This window comes from Danio rerio, chromosome 9 (assembly GCF_049306965.1).
Source record: "Danio rerio strain Tuebingen ecotype United States chromosome 9, GRCz12tu, whole genome shotgun sequence".
Lineage (NCBI taxonomy): Eukaryota > Metazoa > Chordata > Actinopteri > Cypriniformes > Danionidae > Danio > Danio rerio.
In genome coordinates this window covers 7,819,524-7,838,683 of record NC_133184.1, presented here as the reverse complement: position 1 = coordinate 7,838,683, position 19,160 = coordinate 7,819,524, and the positions used below count along the sequence as shown (strand labels likewise).

General features: G+C 39.3%; 1 protein-coding gene across 6 annotated transcripts in view; it reads right to left on the bottom strand.

Annotated features, from left to right (window-relative positions):
• The window catches only part of cfap65 (cilia and flagella associated protein 65), a 40,320-nt gene that overhangs the window by 12,460 nt on the left and 8,700 nt on the right, over window positions 1-19,160 (bottom strand). For 2 of the 6 annotated variants that reach the window (XM_002663322.7, XM_073912468.1), the window contains exons 8-23: window positions 18,499-18,721; window positions 18,140-18,408; window positions 16,807-17,004; window positions 16,182-16,562; window positions 12,887-13,024; window positions 12,558-12,797; window positions 11,103-11,327; window positions 10,882-11,028; window positions 8,529-8,694; window positions 7,803-7,931; window positions 5,123-5,339; window positions 2,691-2,819; window positions 2,422-2,598; window positions 1,167-1,233; window positions 959-1,069; window positions 503-694 (exon numbers count right to left, since the gene is read on the bottom strand). In XM_002663322.7, coding sequence (XP_002663368.2) covers window positions 503-694; window positions 959-1,069; window positions 1,167-1,233; window positions 2,422-2,598; window positions 2,691-2,819; window positions 5,123-5,339; window positions 7,803-7,931; window positions 8,529-8,694; window positions 10,882-11,028; window positions 11,103-11,327; window positions 12,558-12,797; window positions 12,887-13,024; window positions 16,182-16,562; window positions 16,807-17,004; window positions 18,140-18,408; window positions 18,499-18,721 — 3,009 coding nt within the window. The remainder of the gene's footprint in view (window positions 1-502; window positions 695-958; window positions 1,070-1,166; window positions 1,234-2,421; window positions 2,599-2,690; window positions 2,820-5,122; window positions 5,340-7,802; window positions 7,932-8,528; window positions 8,695-10,881; window positions 11,029-11,102; window positions 11,328-12,557; window positions 12,798-12,886; window positions 13,025-16,181; window positions 16,563-16,806; window positions 17,005-18,139; window positions 18,409-18,498; window positions 18,722-19,160) is intronic. The other 4 variants (XM_073912469.1, XM_073912470.1, XM_073912471.1 and 1 more) reach the window with 2 other exon arrangements.

Genomic DNA, 19,160 nt, shown 5'->3' with positions numbered 1-19,160 from the left:
ATTTTAACACTGATCCCATTCTGATGTCCGTTTACCTTCGATGTATGCATTAAAAATTAGGGCACACTTTATTTTGATGGTCTGTTTGCTGAATTTAAGTTACATTGCATCTACATGGCAACTAATTCTCATCAGATTATAAGTAGAATGTCAGGTTGGGGTTTAGGTTAGTGCAAGTTGACACGTACTTGCAAAGTTTCTTATAATCAGTTAAATGTATGTTGAAGGAGCAGAATCAACAAATATTAAGCAGACAATCTAATACTCAAATGGACCATCAAAATAAAGTGTTACCAAAATTCTACACAACTTAACAACTTTTTAATGCTTATTTGGTAGTACTGTCTGAAATGTGACGAAATACTTTTTATGAAATATGACATTCAAAATAACTTTATGTGTACTTTAAAGCATACTTAAGTTGTTTATAATGTTTTTTTTTAGATAAAAACAACTGTTACTATATGATGATCAGTGATATTTTATAAGGGTAGTAACTGACGGTGTATGTTTTAGCCTCCAGTGGGGAGAAGATCCACTCAAGCATGGCGCTGTGGCCTGGTTTCACTTCTGCAGCAGGATTCAGACACTGCAGGACCGGGTGACTGAAGTTCTCCTCCATCAGCTCCTCCAGTGGAGTAGTGTCCATGTGATACCTCAGTGGGAGAGTGCCTGCATTATACAACTCAAACACCTGTGCAGAATAAACATTTAGCATCTCTGTGACTTAAAAATAAACAAATGACATCTAGGAGAAGACTTAACTATCTGCCAATAAAGAGCATAGAACAGGGGTGGCCAATTCATTTGGATGAATGAATGGACAAATAAATAAATCAAGCCTTTTTATTTTAGCAATACCATGAAAGAACCATTAGTAATAATTATTACAGATACTGACTTGTTTGCTGTGGATCGAGGGTTTTCTGAGAAAACATCTCTCCAGGTAAATACCAACCTGTTTGGGAGGACTGAAGCATCCAATGGGCACTGGGGCAAAAATGTGCCGATTGGAGGAGAGGTGAATGTAGCGCCGATCTCTTTCTACAGTAACTCCTATAAAATTCAACTGGAAAGATTCGTAAGCATTTGACATTTGTCAGCATGATGAAATTGTTTGCTATAAATCAATCATGCACTGCAAAGAAAAGAAACATTAGTCTCACCAGTATCTCTCTTCCATGTGAAAGTTTCAACAGGACAGGAAGACGATCTGTTCCCACAAAGTCATGTCTGGAAGAGAAGCATATTACTTCTACTTTTTTTGGTAACACTTTATTTTGATGGTTCATTTGAGTATCGGTAGACTGTCTGCTTCGTATCTGCTGATACTGCTCCTTCAACAGACATTTAACTAACTATAGGAAACTTTGCAAGTACATGTCAATTTACACTAATCCTAACCCCAGCCCCAACCAAACAGTCTACTTATTGTAACCACGGGGAGTGACACAGACAACTGAGGTTCCCTGCAGAAAAAATCCAGCTTAAACTAGCCTAGGCTGGTTGGCTGGTTTAGCTGGTCTACCAGGCTGGTTTTAGAGGGGTTTTGGCCACTTCCAGGCTGGTTTCCAACCATTTCCAGCCTGGTCTTAGCTGGTCAGGCTGGGAGATGACCAGCTAAAACCAGCTTGACCAGCTTAAACCAGGCTGGTCAAGCTGGTTTTAGTTGGATTTGGCTGGTCATTTTCCAGCCTGACCAGCTAAGACCAGGCTGAAAATGGCTGGAAACCAGCCTGGAAATGGCCAAAACCCCTCTAAAACCAGGCTGGTCAACCAGCTAAAACCAGCCAACCAGCCTAGGCTGGTTTAAGCTGGATTTTTCAGCAGGGTTTGGATCTACATGCAGGTTTATTCAATGGTCAGGTAAGCAAAGGTCAATTCAGGTGCAAACGGATATATGCAGACAATCCAGAATCGTAGTCGAATAACAGGCAAGGAGGACAGAAGGCAGGCAGCAAACAAGGACAAAAGGATAAGCTAAGCTAAGGATCAAAACTACGCAAAGGCAGACAAGGGAAACCGCGTTGTAATGTCACTACCAGTAAACAAGACTCAGCAACAGTGAGTTTTTCTGTGCTGTTTATGTAGTGCAGTAATCAGTCTAGAAGCAGCATCAGCTGTGGTAGTCTAATCAGTGGAGACTTGGAGCAGGTGTGTGTGTGTGTGGCCTGACTGAATATGTAGTCCATTTAGAAGCAGATTTGTAGTCCTATGCGTGTGTGTGTGTTTACCAGTGACCTCTGGTGGTTAGATCGCTGGTGATCTTAACACTTATAATCTAATGAGAATTAGTTGGCATGTAGATGCAATGATGCAAACTTAAATTCAACAAACGGACCATCAAAATAAAGTGTGACCCCTTTTTGTGCACCAGAAAGAACAAGTTCACTATAGAAGCAAACTGTGATCATCCCTGACCTGTACATGAATTGAACTGTCTTCTGTTGGCCGGGCTGGAGTCTACCAGAGCGTGGAGAGATGGAGAAGAGCCTGTGGTCCTGAATCTTCATCAAGTGGAGCTCAGATGCACTGAAGTCTCCAGATTCAGCCCAATAATCCAGCTCAATCTGCTGGTCCTCAGGGAACAAGAATGACCTGAGAAAAACCATTTGATGACATCCATTTATTTAAAATGATAATTTATTTGCTACCGTAAGCTATAGACAGACTAAAGTCTGGATGCTTACCATTCTACAGGAATGCTTCCTGGGTTTTTAAACAGAAGCAGAACACTGGAGGGTTCTGATCCCAAGGGAGAGGCGCTGAAGCTAAAATCCACTATGGCTGAGGTGAAGATGGACGGGCAACGTCTAAGACTGTGGACGACAAAAGTAAGAGGAGTACATACAGGGTTTATGCAGGTTTTATGAGGGTAAATTTAAGACTTTTTAAGATCAACTTAAGAGAAAACAATACAGTACGCTCATTGTATTTGAGAAATATCTAGGCAACACAAAGAGATGTTATAGCAACATTTCAAAGTAAAAATACAAAGACAAATACATCAAACTTTAAAAATAATCTTGCATAAAGTACGTTAAGGCTTGAATATCTCTGATTCAAACACTTGAGTGTGTGTGGCAAGTGGTGGTCAGAAGTGGGATGGCTAGTTGTAGAAAGGAGACTTCTGGAAAACAGACCAGGAAGGGACTGTGTTCACAAAAACCTGTGCTGGAGGAGATGGCATGGGACACTATGCTCGAAGAGGAGACAGCCAGTGTAGAGGGTGCCAAAGCCAGATCCCCTCGAATCAATTAGGTATCGGAAGGTATGGAGAGCGATGTGGTAGCATTGATGAGGACTTTTCTGACAGCTCAGTCGAAAGGGGAGGAAGGCCTCATCTATAGGCTACGGGGGTTGCGAGAGTCACTGCAAAGTTCAGCTACACCAGAGACTTCACTAAGCCAAAGCCTAGCTCTACCCACACCTGCAGCTTCATGAATTCGGGGAGCATCAGCCACGCAGAACGCAGCACTGTCGACGCCAAGAGCGGCAGACTCACCACCACCAATGCGACCAGAGTCACGGATGCCAGCATTTCAAGATTGAGAGAACGTGGAAAATTAATTGCATCGATTTAACCGTCTGGCAAAGACCTGGGGTTGGGCGGAAGAGGAATGGGCGAATCAACTAGTACCCCTGCTCACTGGGAAAGCGTTGGAGGCATACCTCGCGATGGATGAAAATCGGATGAAAGTGGGATATTTGAGAGGTGCTGATGGCAAAATTTGACTTTTCGACGGGTAGCTACTGACAATGATTGCAGCAGACATCAAATCCTGTGGGAGATCGCAGTGTGATAAACGATTGGTAGAAGCATTAAGCGAAAACTTAGTATATATTTATTTTGTAACTTTATTGTTTTTATTTTTTGTTTTGTTGTTTGTTTATTTTTGTACATATATTTTATCTACTTTATTTTTGGGATTGGACACGTTTGCACTGTACATGAATGCACATCTGCACCATAGTGCTACGTCGGCTGAGCCATCATTTTTTTCTTGTTTCACGCATTTACCCAATAAAAATGCCTCTGTGTGACAGTGTGGAAATGACTATAAAGGATTATTTATTAGATTAGATTTTTAATATTCAAACAGATTCACTTACAAGTTTTGTACAACTTAAACAACAATTAAAAATAACAAAGACACAAAAAAGTGAGGAAAGATTAATTCTCGTAATTGCCATAATAGTTGTCTACAAGTATGGGGGCAAGACAAACACCTTAAGTATTAGTTAAAATTAACCTAATCCTCTTTAATTTAGTTATTTATTGAATAATTTATCTTATTAAAACAATCTAGAAAAGGTTGCCAAACTTTATAGAATTAGTTTTATTTATTTTTTTACAGACAATCTGATTTTCACCTGACCCAAATGCTTTATTAGATCTCTCATTGGATGTATATGAAGGATCGGCTTTCTGTTTCCAGTTTGATAATATTAACATTCATGCAAGTAGACTGGCAAATGGAAATATTTTTTGTAAAATATATTTTTTGTACATTTCAAGATCAGTAATGCCTAGAACTGCTAACAGGGGATCTGGATCTATGCTTTTGTGATATTCTTGAAAATGTGGGAAAAACATTTTTTCCAGTAGGTTAATAGTTTCGGGCAGGTCCAAATCAAGAGCCAATGAAGCTGTGGACCAATGATGTTGGAGTGTGTAAACCACTTTTACATTTAGATCAGACCCATTGCACAGTATATCTATACACCTCTGTTAGCAGCTGTTATAAATACAACTATATATATATATATATATATATATATATATATATATATATATATATATATATATATATATATATATATATATATATATATATATATATATATATAATGAATACAAATATATAGACATACTGTAATACAATTGTAGCACATCTGTAATTTTACGTTAATCACTGCACAAACACTTAATGCTGTGACCCTCAAATCAATGCCATGATCATATCAAATTAAAACTTGCTGCTCTGATTTAATACATTTTTAAAGGCCTTAATTCACTGAAAATCAATTAAAGTCTTGTGGAAACCCTAGTAAATCAGTAAAGTTATCACTTTCAACAAAACCAAAACCAAAAAGCTCTAAATATATTTTAAAGCACTACCTATGTCTAGTGGGCACCCTAAAGGTGAGTTCAGATGGGCTGGGATCTCTGCGCAGATTACTGTTGAGTGTATCCAGATTAAAGAGACGCCACAGCTGAAGTTTACTCAGCCCATCCAAACCTCCACAGCTACGGATATCCATCACCTCCAGGGAGGGATACACTCCTTCAGCCTGCACGTTGCATATAGTTTGAGGTTGGTCTTCTCCAGTGGAGCCTAGTCGTTAGAAAAAACAAAACTATATAGTGGAATATACTCAAAGTGCAGCAATTATTTGAAACATTAAAAGTGCCATATTTTAGACTTTAACTTTGTGATCACTGTATTAATATTCCAATTTCCAATTGAAAATGTCAGCATGAGCTATCAAGCTAGTCTGGTTGGGCTATGCAGTTTAGTGCTGGCTAATGTTGGTTTATCCATCAATTAAAATGAGTATTTCTTCATGACTAAGTTTTGCTTCCTGTTCTTTTATCTTTCTTGTTAAGGTCATGATTTTAATAATTTCAATAATTTTAGGTTTAAAGTTAACTTAATGTGTTTTTTTTTGTACTTAATGTGTATGTACTCAATATGTATTTGAATTTATATACAGTTGAAGTCAGAATTATTAGCCCACCTTTGATTTATTATTTTTTTAATATTTCCTAAATCAGTGGTTCTCAAACTTTTTTCATCAAGTACCACCTCAGAAAAAAATAGTCTCTCCAAGTACCACCAAAATTAGCAGTATTGAAATACAGTAGCGTAGTAGGCCCAGTAAAGCAGCTACAAATCTGCACAGTTAAAAAAACATGGCAGATTACCTCAGAAATATAGGCTAAATGTCATATATGACATATTATATACATCATTTTTAATACATTTTTGAAATGTGTGTAGCATGTACATGACATGTTTCATTTCTCCGCGTACCACTAGAAGGAAGCCTGTGTACCACTAGTGATACACGTACCACAGTTTGAGAACCATTGTCCTAAATTATGTATAACAGAGCAAGAAATTTTTCACAGTATGTCTGATAATATTTTTTTTCTTCTGGAGAAACTCTTATTTTTTTTATTTTGGCCAAAATAAAAGCAGGTTTTATTACCGTTTTATTAAACACCATTTTAAAGACAACATTGTAAGCCCTTTTAAGCTTTTTTTTTTTTTTTTTTGATAGACTACAGAACAAACTATCGTTAAACAATAACTTGCCTAATTACCCTAACCTCCCTACTTAACCTAGTTAAGACTTTAAATGTCACTGTATAAGCTGTATAGAAGAGTCTTGAAAAATATCTAGTAAAATATTATGTACTGTCATCATGGCAAATATAAAATAAATCAGTTATTAGAAATGAGTTATTAAAACTATTATGTTTAGAAATATGTTGAAATAAATCTTCTCTTCATTAAACAGAAATTAGGGAAAAAATAAACAAGCAGTCTAATAATTCAGAGGGGCTAATAATTCTGACTTCAACATACATATATAAGCAGAGGACACTCTACATTTTGCCAAATATTCCCACTGTTGGGCAACATAATGTACTTTTGAGGCTTTTTTAATTGAGAATGTAGTTGGTTAGATTGCAACTGTGCAGTTTACTTATAAAGATAGTGCCTATTTTAAAATATTTATAATATCTGAGTGCACCGGTGTCCATTAGCTTGCCATACTGAGCAGAAAAAAGACTGTTGACATTGTCTATCCACAAGATGGCGACAGGACCGTATATTAAGCCCTTGGAAGATTAAAAAGTGTGATTTCTAACTACAGCTGATCAAATTATTATTATACTGGTAAGTGATTGTGGTGGGGAGAGCGTGGTCGAACACCCAGAAAGAGTGGAGACCGAGTAGAGACACCGGCGGCTGGTGGTTATTAGCCCAATCAGAAATAATTAATAACGCCTCTTTTCTCTAGTGATTAGGCTGGAGAGACACCGTCTTAAGGGAGCAGGAGAGACCAGTCGAAAGAGAAAGCTGAGCGACTGCCACAACATAATAGTTTTAATAACTCATTACTAAAAACTGATTTATTTTGTCTTTGCCATGATGACAGTAAATAATAATTGAAATATATTTTTTTAAAGACACTTCTATACAAGATAGTGGCATTTAAAGGATTAACTAGGTTAATTAAATTAACAAGTCAAATTAGGGTAGTTAGGCAAGTTATTGTATAACGATGATTTGTTCTGTAGACTATCGAAAAAATATATAGCTTAGAGGGGCTAATAACTTTGTCCTTAAAATGGTGTTAAAAATATTAATAACTGTTTTTATTTTCGCCGAAATAAAACAAGTAAGACTTTCTCCAGAAGAAAAAATATTATCAGAAATACTGGGAAAGTTTCTTTGCCCTGTTAAACATAACTTGTGAAAAATTAAAAAAAAAAAAAAAAAATCGAAGGGGGGGGCTAATAATTCTAACTTCAACTGCATGTATATATATATATATATATATATATATATATATATATATATATATATATATATATATATATATATATATATATATATACAGAATTTTAAGTAAGAACAAATTTAGCTACAAACTATCTTTTATTTACTAAGTGTTTAGTGTGGATTTTAGATTCCAGTTTAAGCAAAAACTTACGAACAGCTGGTGCAACCCTACCCAGAAACACAAAATAATTAATAAACAGCACTATTTTCTTAGTACGCTACCAGAAACATTGAGGACATGGTAACCGATGGTCCAGCAGTAATGGGCCCTGAGAGCTGGTTTCACTGTGCATCGAATTAGTATTCTGCAGTCAGCAGGTATGGTCCACTTTGCATTCTCCATCTCCAGAACTAAAAAAAAAATGTCATTAAATAAAAACTCATTGACATTGCTGAGCAATTATAAGCACAGTAAAAATAACTAAATTTACATCAAAAAGGTTTTTTTGCAATAGAAATATGCTCATTAAGGCACAAATTGTTTGATCCAAAACCTATTGTGAACAATTTATTGTTTAGTTTTAAACAGGTAATTTTTTTGTTTTAGTCTAAGTAGTTATTATTTAGAAACATTATTTACTCCAGGTAAAAAAAAAAAAAAACACCGTGCTTGAGCCCGATTCAGCGCACTCACACTTCTCAAACGATCCGGGAAACGGGCCTGGGCACGGTATGGATGGCATAGTGTGAGTAGGCCCTAAAACACTGCTGCTATTATGGTGCGTTATTGGTGTGCGTTATTGGTCCAATGGGTCAAATTGTCTTTTTTTTCACCTTGACTCAATTGCTTCAAAGTCCCCCTTGTTTAGGCAATATTGGACTGATTATTTTGGTATGATTTTGATTGTGACTGCAGTGTTCATATATCGCTAAACAAACTGAAGTAAATGCAAAAACGGTCACCTCTCTAACAAATACTCCAAACACGACCAAGACCAATTTTCCTACCCTGAGGATCTTGAGTCATCTCTTCAGGAAAGCCTGTAACACTGATGCACTGCTGTGTGGTCAGAGAGTAGCTCACGGCACAGGGGCTGTTGTTCAGTAGAGGGAAATCAAATGCCTTACAGCTTCCCACCAGCACCTCGCCCAGATCTATAACAGGCTGCTCTGCCTGGGAAAAAAACATTTCAGAAAATTAAAAACAGTAATGAGAATCATTTTTACAGCAAATACAATTCAAGGTATTTTGATGTTCTTAGTTCCATTCAAGCACAAGATGGATCATTCTCAATTCTCAAAATGTATTGTATAAACCCACATTTTTAAACATACAGGGGTTGGACAATGAAACTGAAACCACAATAATTCAGTGTATGGTGTAAGGCCTCCTTTTGCGGCCAATATTGGATCAATTTGTCTTGGGAATGGCAGATACAAGTCCTGCACAGTGGCCAGAGGGATTGTGAGCCAAACTTGTGAGCAGAATAGTGGCCAGGTCACTACATGATGCTGGTGGAGGAAAATGTTTCCTGACTCGCTCACCCCAAACTGGCTCAATAATATTTAGATTTGGTGACTGACTCGGCCATGGGAGAAGTTCAAATTTACTTTCATGTTCATCAAACCACTCTGTCACCATTCTTATTGTGTGTTTTTGCATTATCATCCTGATGCATCGCATTAAAGATACAATGTTTGAACCATTGGGTGTACATAGTTCTTTAGAATGCTTCGCTAGTCCTTGGCAGTGATGTGCCCATCACAAGCATTGGGCCAAGGTAATAGCGTGATGTAGCAGGGCAAACCATCACTGATCCACCCAGATCTTTAATTCGGGCATGCAACAGTCTTGGTGGTATGCTTCTTTGAGGTTTCTCCACACCATAACTCTCCTAGATGCTGGAAAGACAGTCAAGGTGGACTCATCATAGAACAACACATGTTTTACATTGTCCACAGCCCAATATTTTTACTTCTGGCAACATTGAAAATGACATTTGGCATTGACATGTGTGGCGAGGGGGCGTGGCCAAGAGCCGTGGGAACGGAATGAGGCCGCCGCATAAGTGGATGCACCTGCGGAGCGCACCGGCCTCGAATCCCACGGAAGGAGCTCTGGAATATAAAAGAAGGAACGATAGCAGAGGAAGCAGAGAGAGGACCGGGCCCGGACATATTTTACTTTTGCTTTCAGTTTGACGGCAGTTTTCCGCCTCCTTCTTCCCACACAACAAACGTTATTACAGTGGTGCCGAAGCCCGGGAGAAGGAGGGACATGTTGTCCAGTTGCCCTCGCCGCTGAGAGGGGGGCGAGTGTTCGGGAGTTAACCCGAGTGGGGGAGAAACCCGTTCGTCTGCCCAGAGTGCCAAGGCGGCCTGAGGTGGGCGAGGAAAGGATCTGCCTGCTGCTGTCTCCCAGCATGGGGAGGAGCAGGGGACGCGGGGCTCACCACCGGAGGGGAAAGTTTTGAAGGGAGCCATCCCACAGAACCCAGGGGAGTCGCCGCAATCCGCCATGATGCCGTAGCCTGCATCCGTCCACCGAAGCGGGAGCGGAGCAGAAGACCAGAGATGCCGCCAGCCAGCCAGGAGAACCGCCGCCGGACACCAGAAGATAGACAGGTGAATAGATTTCTCCACAGGGCTCCCAACATGTCGTCGCATCTCTCAGCTGGTGGAGGACCGAGTGGCAGCGTGTCTGGAGAACCGAACCCCCAATTTTTTTTTTTTTTCCTTTTTCCTCTCTCCCCTTTCTCGGTCTACTCTGTCCTTTCTCCTTTTCCATCTCCTTTTCTCTCGGCCCGTCTCATATAGGTCTAGTGGGTGCACTGGTCATCAATCCACCAGAAAGACATGCACCAACAATGTGTCCTCTTTTGAACTCTGATTTGTCACCCATAATGCTGTGCGCACTGCAATTTTTCAAGCAAAACTGTTCTATGACTCTGCTAATTAAAACTTCACACTATGTTCTTACTGGTGGAATGTGCAATCAAGGAAGAATGTCCACCAGGTTGCTCAAGTTTAGCCATGAAACCTCCAACCTCCTAATTTGGTCAGTGTTTTGGTTTCATTGTCCATCACCTGTAGTTATAAGAATACATTTCTAATAACTGATTTCTTTTGTCTTTGCCATGATGACATTACATAATATATTTTTAATTATTTTGCAAGATCCTATTCATTTTCAAGTGTAATTTAAATGCTTAACTAGGTTTAGTTAATTGGGCAAGTCATTGGACAACAGTTTGTTCTGTAGTCACTTGAAAAACCTTCTTAAGAAGGGTTAATAATTTTACCTTCAACTGTATATACTGTTTCATGATAATCAGCTTCATGTGAATCTACTGTAACACACCTGGAGAGAGCATTTGGATGCAAATCCTATAGCTTTAACTGTAAAGCGGGACTTTTCGATCTGTGGTGCTTGAACAGGCCAGAACGTGAGACAGGGCCTCATATTGTACATCATCTCTTCCTTTGGAGTGAAGGACCACTTCTGTACCTGTAAACATACAAATTCTTCCACTAGTAAGATGGAAACTACAATAAAACACCACTTTGATGCTGTAGACTGACCTTGCATTCATTGGGCTGGAGTACGCCTGTGTCGGGCAGTACAGTCAGAACAGTTTGGTCAGATCTACACAGCCTCCACTTGAACTCCAGCGGCACGGTGCTCGTGTTCTTCACTTGCAGGGTTTGCTCAGAGCAGGAGTTCACTGCTGTGGGCTGAAAGAACAGACGGCCATCGCCCTCTACGCTCACCGAAAGCTTCTCCGCTACAGCAACCACATTCAGTACCTGCAAAAGATTTATTTGTAGGCTAAAAAAGACTCATGCAAATGCCCCAAGGGTTTCGGTTGATCAAATCTCCAGTTTGCTTTTAAATAAGACTTTCAGGCTTGCAGTGTTATACAGAGTATTCAATCATCTTGCTTTCATAAAAGCAAAGGTAACTTTATAGAAACTGGCTGAAGCAAAGCAATTTTAGCTTCAGTTTTAGCTTTGATTATGGCATGCATTCACCGTGACATCGTTTCAATATACTTGTGCAATGTCACAACATTAAATCCCAACTCTGGAGGGTTAATACAACCCTCTAGAGTTGCATTAACTTTTTTACCTTAGATCTTATATTGATGATGGGAGAATTGATCTGCAAAGTCTTCTCCAGCACATCTCAAAGATTTTAAATAGGGTTAATGTCTGGACTGTGTAGTGGCCAATCCATGTGGAAAAATATATAGTCTATATAGAGTAAATATAGAGTATACCACTATTTCACAGTTTGAGCCTGATGAAAGCTGGCATTGCCATCTTGGAATATGCCTGTGTCATCAGGGAGGGATAGGGATGGAATAACCTAGTTATTCAGTATATAGGTATTTAGCTGACCCCTCATACTTTGGGCGTATAACATTGCTGAACCTAGACCTGACTAATGGCATACTATTGCATCTTCCATTGCTCCATAGTTCAACCTTTAAGCTCCTTTGCAAATTATAAAAAATGCTTTATTTTCCAGCTAGCCTTACTCATAAGTGGTATCCTTAATGCTACAGTCCTGCTAATCACAATATTTTTAAAGTAGCTTAATTAAAGCTACTTAAAGCGATAGTTCACCCACAAATGAGAATTCTGTCATCATTTACTCGCCCTGCACAACTTTCAAACCTGTTTTAAGTTAAATATGATGGAATATAGTTTAAAATGTTGAAAACCAGTAACCATTGACATCCTTCATTTTTCTTGTCTACTATGGATGCCAACAGCTTATGGATTTCATAATTCTAAAGTATCTTTGCTTGTGTTGAAGAGAAACAATTAAAAAAATCAAATTTTTCTAAAATTTTTCAATTTTGGGTGAATTCATTCATACATTCATTCATTTTCAACTGCTTTTCTGGGGCTGGTCACAGGGGCAGCAGTCTTAGAAGAGATCCCCAGACTCTTCCTCCACTTCAATTATGAATAGCAAGTTAAATGTCAACATATTTAAACATGTTACGGCTATGTAGAAAATAGTGTAACCTGTGTGTGATTGGGGCTGGCATTCAGATGTAATGTCAAAGGTATCCTAGAAGGGTGGTCTGGTGATGGAGAGCATCTTAATGTGAGGATCTGGTGACTGCCTGGTGGCACCAGACCACTGGGTGGCAGTACACACACTGATGGGCACTCCTCGGGATCCAATCTAAAGATCAAAGGTAGGTCCCCTGTATTCTGTAATAGGACAGTGCGGTATGACACCCGTTTCAGTGCGGGGAATACCTGTAGGGAAATGAATGGTGTTAAAACTTTGTCTTTCCATCTATATTTTTTTCAACATATTATGATGAAAGGTGCCTTATTTAACTTACCACTTGAGAGTGTTGAAGAGAGAATTTGGGGACAAAGGGCTCTTTTCCAGGCTGAAATGAGTGGCCAGTTACTCTGACTGTAAGGCACCAGGGTGGGCATAAAGTCTGATCTTCCACAATTCTATGATTTTTCAAGACCTGCAAATTTCCAAGCAGAGTTATAGGTTGCTCGAAATGTCCATGTTCGGAACCAATGTTCACATTATAACCAGTTTTTCAGAGATATATTGCCTGGGATCACGGGTTCTGTGTACTGTACTGTACTGTTGAATAGTGCTGAATGATTTAAACGGATAGTTACCCAAAAACTTATAAAAATAAATAAAAAATTCAGTTAAACAAAAACAAAACAGAAGCAAAAGTACTATACATTTCAATGGTAACCAATATCCAATATCAAACCAAGCTCATTCTGGAAATGTAGCCCCGCAGACGTTTCTGGAGACCGTGATTTACGTGGCCGGAGGTACGTTCGGTCGTGTTTAGTTTTTCTCGAGTGAACGCTGCGGGGCGTTGTGGCGCCGCTCCGCTCCTCCTCTTCGCGCTCGCCGGCCGAAGGCTCACCTCCGAGAGGAGGGCTTTCCTGCTGCTACCAGTTTGTCCGCTTAGCTCGCAGCGTTATGTCGACGGAGCGGAGGCCCGGAGGAGGAGGAGCCGGCCACGGGGACAACCGTGATCGGGTCCGGGGAAGAGTGGTTCCAGAAATCAGGTAAGATGAAAAACAGAATCTGAAAAATAGGGACGAGAATGTGGCGGGATCCGAAAATGCGGTCGAAATCAAAGACAAGGGCTTTTGTTTTGTTTTTTTATGGACGGCTTTTGCAAACCGTCGCTTGGGTTTAGGGAAGGAGGAGGAGGAGGAGGAAGAGGAGGGCTGCCCGGTTGATCATTCGGCCAGCTAGTCGAACGGACGGTCGCTCCATAGCGGCCTCCGGCGGCTTTTCGCGCAAAAACAGCGCGGGCGCGAACGGCGGATCCGCGAAAACAAAAACCGCTTGAATACGTACCTCCCGGGATGTATTTCACGGTCCGCAGAAACGTACGTGGGGCTACGTTTCCACAATGAGCCCAGGCTGTACAATATCTACTTTTGTGTTCAACAGAAAAAAAAAAACTGCTTTTTGGAACAAGTAAACAGTGAGTAAATGATAACAGAAATGTCATTTTTGGGTAAAGTATCCCTTTAACATTATTATTTGGGTTGCACAACTAACTATGGATTAAAAAGTTAAGTTATTATGTATTGATGTAGTTATGCAACAAGGTATTATATTTTGCTTGCTTTGCCACTTGTTAAGATAAAGGATATTTCATAAACTACATCACCCATGTTAGACAGACAAATGAATTGCTTTATTGCCATAGACATATGTACACTAGATATCGCATACAGACCCTGAGCATGCAATATAATAGCGCCGCCACATTTGTACAGTGCTCTCAGGACAAATGTCATTCAACTGCACTCAGCCAAGACTAAAGCCAATAAGAAGGACTTTTGCACTGTGTACGGGTGTAGTAAAGAGCAAACAAAGAAAACAAAGCACAAAGGCAGAACATTTCATAGGTAAGATTTCATTTTTTACGTTTTTGTTTGTAAGAACATTTGTGCTAAACTAGTAACGTTTTTGATGATAATACAGTCTCTTACTGCCCTGACCATAAGGCAAAGTAGCACCAACTCACACTAAATACCAGACTTCACTAGTTTTGTTGATTAAAATAAGCAAACAATGCAAATAAAATATGACAAGATGCTGCAGTGCCAGAAACTTGTATTATTGTCGTCTAAGTCAGTGGTTCTCAAAGTGGGGGTCGGGACCCCCTGAGGGGTCGCGGGGCAATGAAGGGGGGTCGCCTGGTGATTTCCAAAAATCTATTTATTTTTATTAAACCATAAGAATTAACATATTTTATCCATAACTATACTGAAAATAAAAATAGTCGTTTATAGTTACTATATACTATATAGTTACTATAGTAGCTTATAGTTACAGTTCTATTGGATTGCGACCCCTGGGGTAATTACATTATATTGAAGGCAGCAATAGCGTCAGATACATTTTGATTTTATAACATCAGGTTATACTTTCTGGCACATTTAAAACACTGACACAAATTTAATTGGTGTGTCTGCGTCATTGCATGCAAGGCTTCTGTATTTATAACCACCTCAGAGGATATTGGGGGTCGCGAGTCACTGGCTTTGTTATTTTGGGGGTTGCGGGCTGAAAAGTTTGGGAACCCCTGGTCTAAGTGAACGAGTCGTTCATTACAGAGATTTATTCACAAACGAATCGCTCCCTTCGTTAGAATAAGAAGCGAAAGCAGGAGAGGGGATGTGTTTCAGGATACGGATTAGATTAACAGATAGGGAGGATAATACATTTCCATGAACACAAACACATGCTCTTTGTCGGCAATGCCTGTGCGGTCACTTATCCATCGATGTAGAAGTGATAAAAATAAAAAAAAAATTGCAAACTAACCACTTCCGATCATAGATATATGTATATATGTGAATATATCTGGCTCTGAATGGCCCGTGCTCCACTGCATCTTGCGCCTGCATTTATTTCAAAAGAGCGCTACCCTGTACTAAAATAGCGGCTCAATTTACGCATTCCTTCCAATAGACAACAACGGCATAGGCAAGATTTAATGTAAATATCTATGGCCATAGAAAATGCCATTTAAAGTTTTGATATGCAAGTACTTTTTTGCTTACAGTTTATGAAAACTGTAAAATGAGACCCATTACTTCATTCATATATATTTATTACAGAAGTAGAAATATTTGGAAGGCAGCACAGTGGCGCAGTGGGTAGCACAATCGCCTCACAGCAAGAAGTTCGCTGGTTTGAGCCCTGGCGGGGTCAGCTGGCATTTCTGTGTGGAGTTTGCATGTTCTCCCTATGTTCACATGGGTTTCCTCAGGGTGCTCCGGTTTCCCTCACAAGTCCAAAGACATGTGGTATGGGTGAATTGGGTAAGATAAATTGTCCGTAGTGTATGTGTGTGAATGAGAATGTATGGATGTTTCACAGTGATGGATTGCAGCTGGAAAGGCACTTGCTGCGTAAAACATATGCTGGATAAGTTGGCAGTTCATTCCGCTGTGGCCACCCCAGATTAATAAAGGGACTAAGCCGAATAGAAAATGAATAAATGAATGAAATATCTGAAGACAAGGCAATTACATAGTAATGTTTTATCAAGTCAATAAAAATTTGTGAATACAGGTTGTTGTCCTGTCAGTGCCTTCAATCTCACATTACCTTCAATCTCACATTACCTTGTAAAATGTGAAACACTCCAGCTGTGTTGCATGGAACATGTTCTGCTGGTTTGGACTGTACGTCACTCTGAAGGCTGTGGTCTTTAAAGGGCCCAGCTCACAGGAGAGAGGAAAGATGGAGAAAGAGGATTTGGCTCCAGGTGACCACATCACACAGATTTTGCCCTTGGTGTGGTTGGTGATGGAGACTGACTTTGACGCTGGGCCATCATAAAACAGGAGCTGAGAGGGTTGAACGGTAACATGGTGAACGGGGAATTTGGATGAGTTGTTGCCAAGTTCTGTTTCTGCTTCAGGTGCTAAATTAACATGGAAATACTCCTCTATAGGACTGCGTGGGTTGAAGAGACGTGTGGGATATACAGTATCTGCTGGAAACTGAAGACAGTTAATATATTTAGTGTTCTGTGATTTGAAACGAATGCTTTACATTTCCAGGAAATTTACATTCAGCTATTCCCATTAGCTATCATGCAAATCGAAATTAGAACAATAAACTGGGCTGCATGTTGGATATATTGGTCTAAAAATGTAAAAAGAAACTTAAAGCACATGACTTAACTCTTAGATGTTACAAAATACTTGTTACACCACAGTGAAGACGGGCATACTGTGCACACACCTCCTGTATTACCAATGCTCCACTGTCATCCACTTTCAATTTTTGCTCTTCCAGCAAGGTACTTAGTAAGTCAGGAGGGTAACAGGTGAGCCCTTGTAGTAGATTTAGTCTGTAGGCACTCAGATGTCCGGGGTTTAAAATGGCTGGCTTCAACTGCTCTGAGTGACAGGTGCCGATCAAATCCAGAAACAGTGGCTCCTTTAATGAAAAAATATAACTGAGCATCATTATAATAAAATCAAGTCAGCTTTTTCAGTAGCTATTCTGAGAAACACAAAAATGACAAATTAATGGATGAATTGAATAATGGATGGATAGATTGATAGAGATAGTTTGATGAATGGATAGACACCACATGTTTTTTTTAAGGATAGACAGATAAGTGATGAATGGATTTAATGATGGTTTGGCAGATTAAAAATGGCTTTATGTTTGTAAAGACAGATGGATGGATAGAAAGATAGACAAGAAATGAATAGAGCAGAATGATAGATGTTAGATGGATAAATGGACAGACATATAGTATGCAAAAAGATATAGGATGGATGGATGTATGGATGGATGGAGGTTTGAATAGATGGATGAACAGAAGGATGGGTAGACAAATTGATTTTAGATGGAAGAATAGACATACAGTATATACAAACAGATTTATTATGTGTGGATGGATGGATGGATGGATGGATGGAGAAATGGACCAAAGGATTGACTGAAGGACAGACTGATGGATAGATGATAAATAGATGGATGGAAATATGGATAGACTGATGGATAGACAGATAGATGTCGATATACGAGACCGGATGGATGGTTGCATGGATGGATGAATGCATGAATGCATGACCGGATGGATGTTGGATAAATGGACACATATACAATTCGATATATAATGGACGAATGGATGGATGAATGGATGGGTGGATGGATAGATGAATGGATGAATATTAGATGGATGAATGGACAGACATACAGTACAATTTGAAACATAATATATGATGGATGGATTGATGAATGGATGGATGGATGGATGGATGGATGGATGGATGGATGCATGGATGGATGCATGGATGGATGCATGGATGGATGCATGGATGGACAGTAAGACAGAACAGAAAGACAGACAGACAGATAAATAAACAGATAAACAGATAGATAGATAGATAGATAGATAGATAGATAGATAGATAGATAGATAGATAGATAGATAGATAGATAGATAGATAGATAGATAGATAGATAGATAGATAGATAGATAGATAGATAGATAGATAGATAGATAGATGGTAGGATGGATGAATGAATTAATGGTACATTGATTGATAAACCAACCTACCCTGTGCATCAGCAAACAGGTCACAGTCTTATGATAAGCTACAGAACAGTGTGGTCTGAATTTCACACGCAGGTTGAGTTTGCTGCTGCCACCCAGGATGCCACAAGGCTTATCAACACTGAATACACTATGTCCCCCAGTGTCCATATCAAACTGGTAATGAGCCAATACTGCAGAGGAGTTGATGATCTGCACATTGTGTGACATCTCTGAGCCTTCTTCTACACAGCCAAAGTCCAGTACAGAGGTGCTTAGAGATACTATTGGACCTGAAGTTAGAAATTGGACAGAAGATCACAATCAGACCATGTCTGAAATGTTTCCAAGCAGATGTCTTACCGTGGGGTTAGGAATTATACCTATGCATGTGCCAGACACTTTGAGCAGCTCTTCATTTACAGCCCCAGGACAGGTAAGTCTGATGTAGTCTACACTTATGCTTTCCACTGTGAGTGGAGAGAAGCAGACAGGGACTTTCAACACTGAATAAGGTGCGATCGTCCCCTCATACACCTCACAGCGAAACACAGACTCCATGAGAGTGGGTCGTCTCATCCAGGACAGACTGAATGCTGTGCTAACCTAAGGAGAAAGAGAGTGACCAGGAAAGAAAAATATTCAGTCACATTTTATGTTTACTAGGTAACTACTAGGTACTTACATAAAACATAAGTACAATGTACAAAGTGTGTTCATTTTATAATACATGTAAGGTTAGGGGCAGGTTTGGTAGTATGGATAGATTTAAAGGTGGGTTCACGTTTAATGGATAGGTCATATAAAAGTGTAAATACAAATGTATAATAATTACACATTGTAGAGTAATTATAAATGTAAATACAGAAATTAATTACTAATGTAATCACCAGTGGTGTAAAGTAACTAATTACAAATACTCAAGTTACTGTAATTGAGTTTTTCTCAGAAATGATAAATTTACTAAGTAGTTTTAAAAATGTGTACTTTTACTCTTCCTTGAGTAAATTTTTAATGCAGTATCTGTACTTTTACTCCACTACTT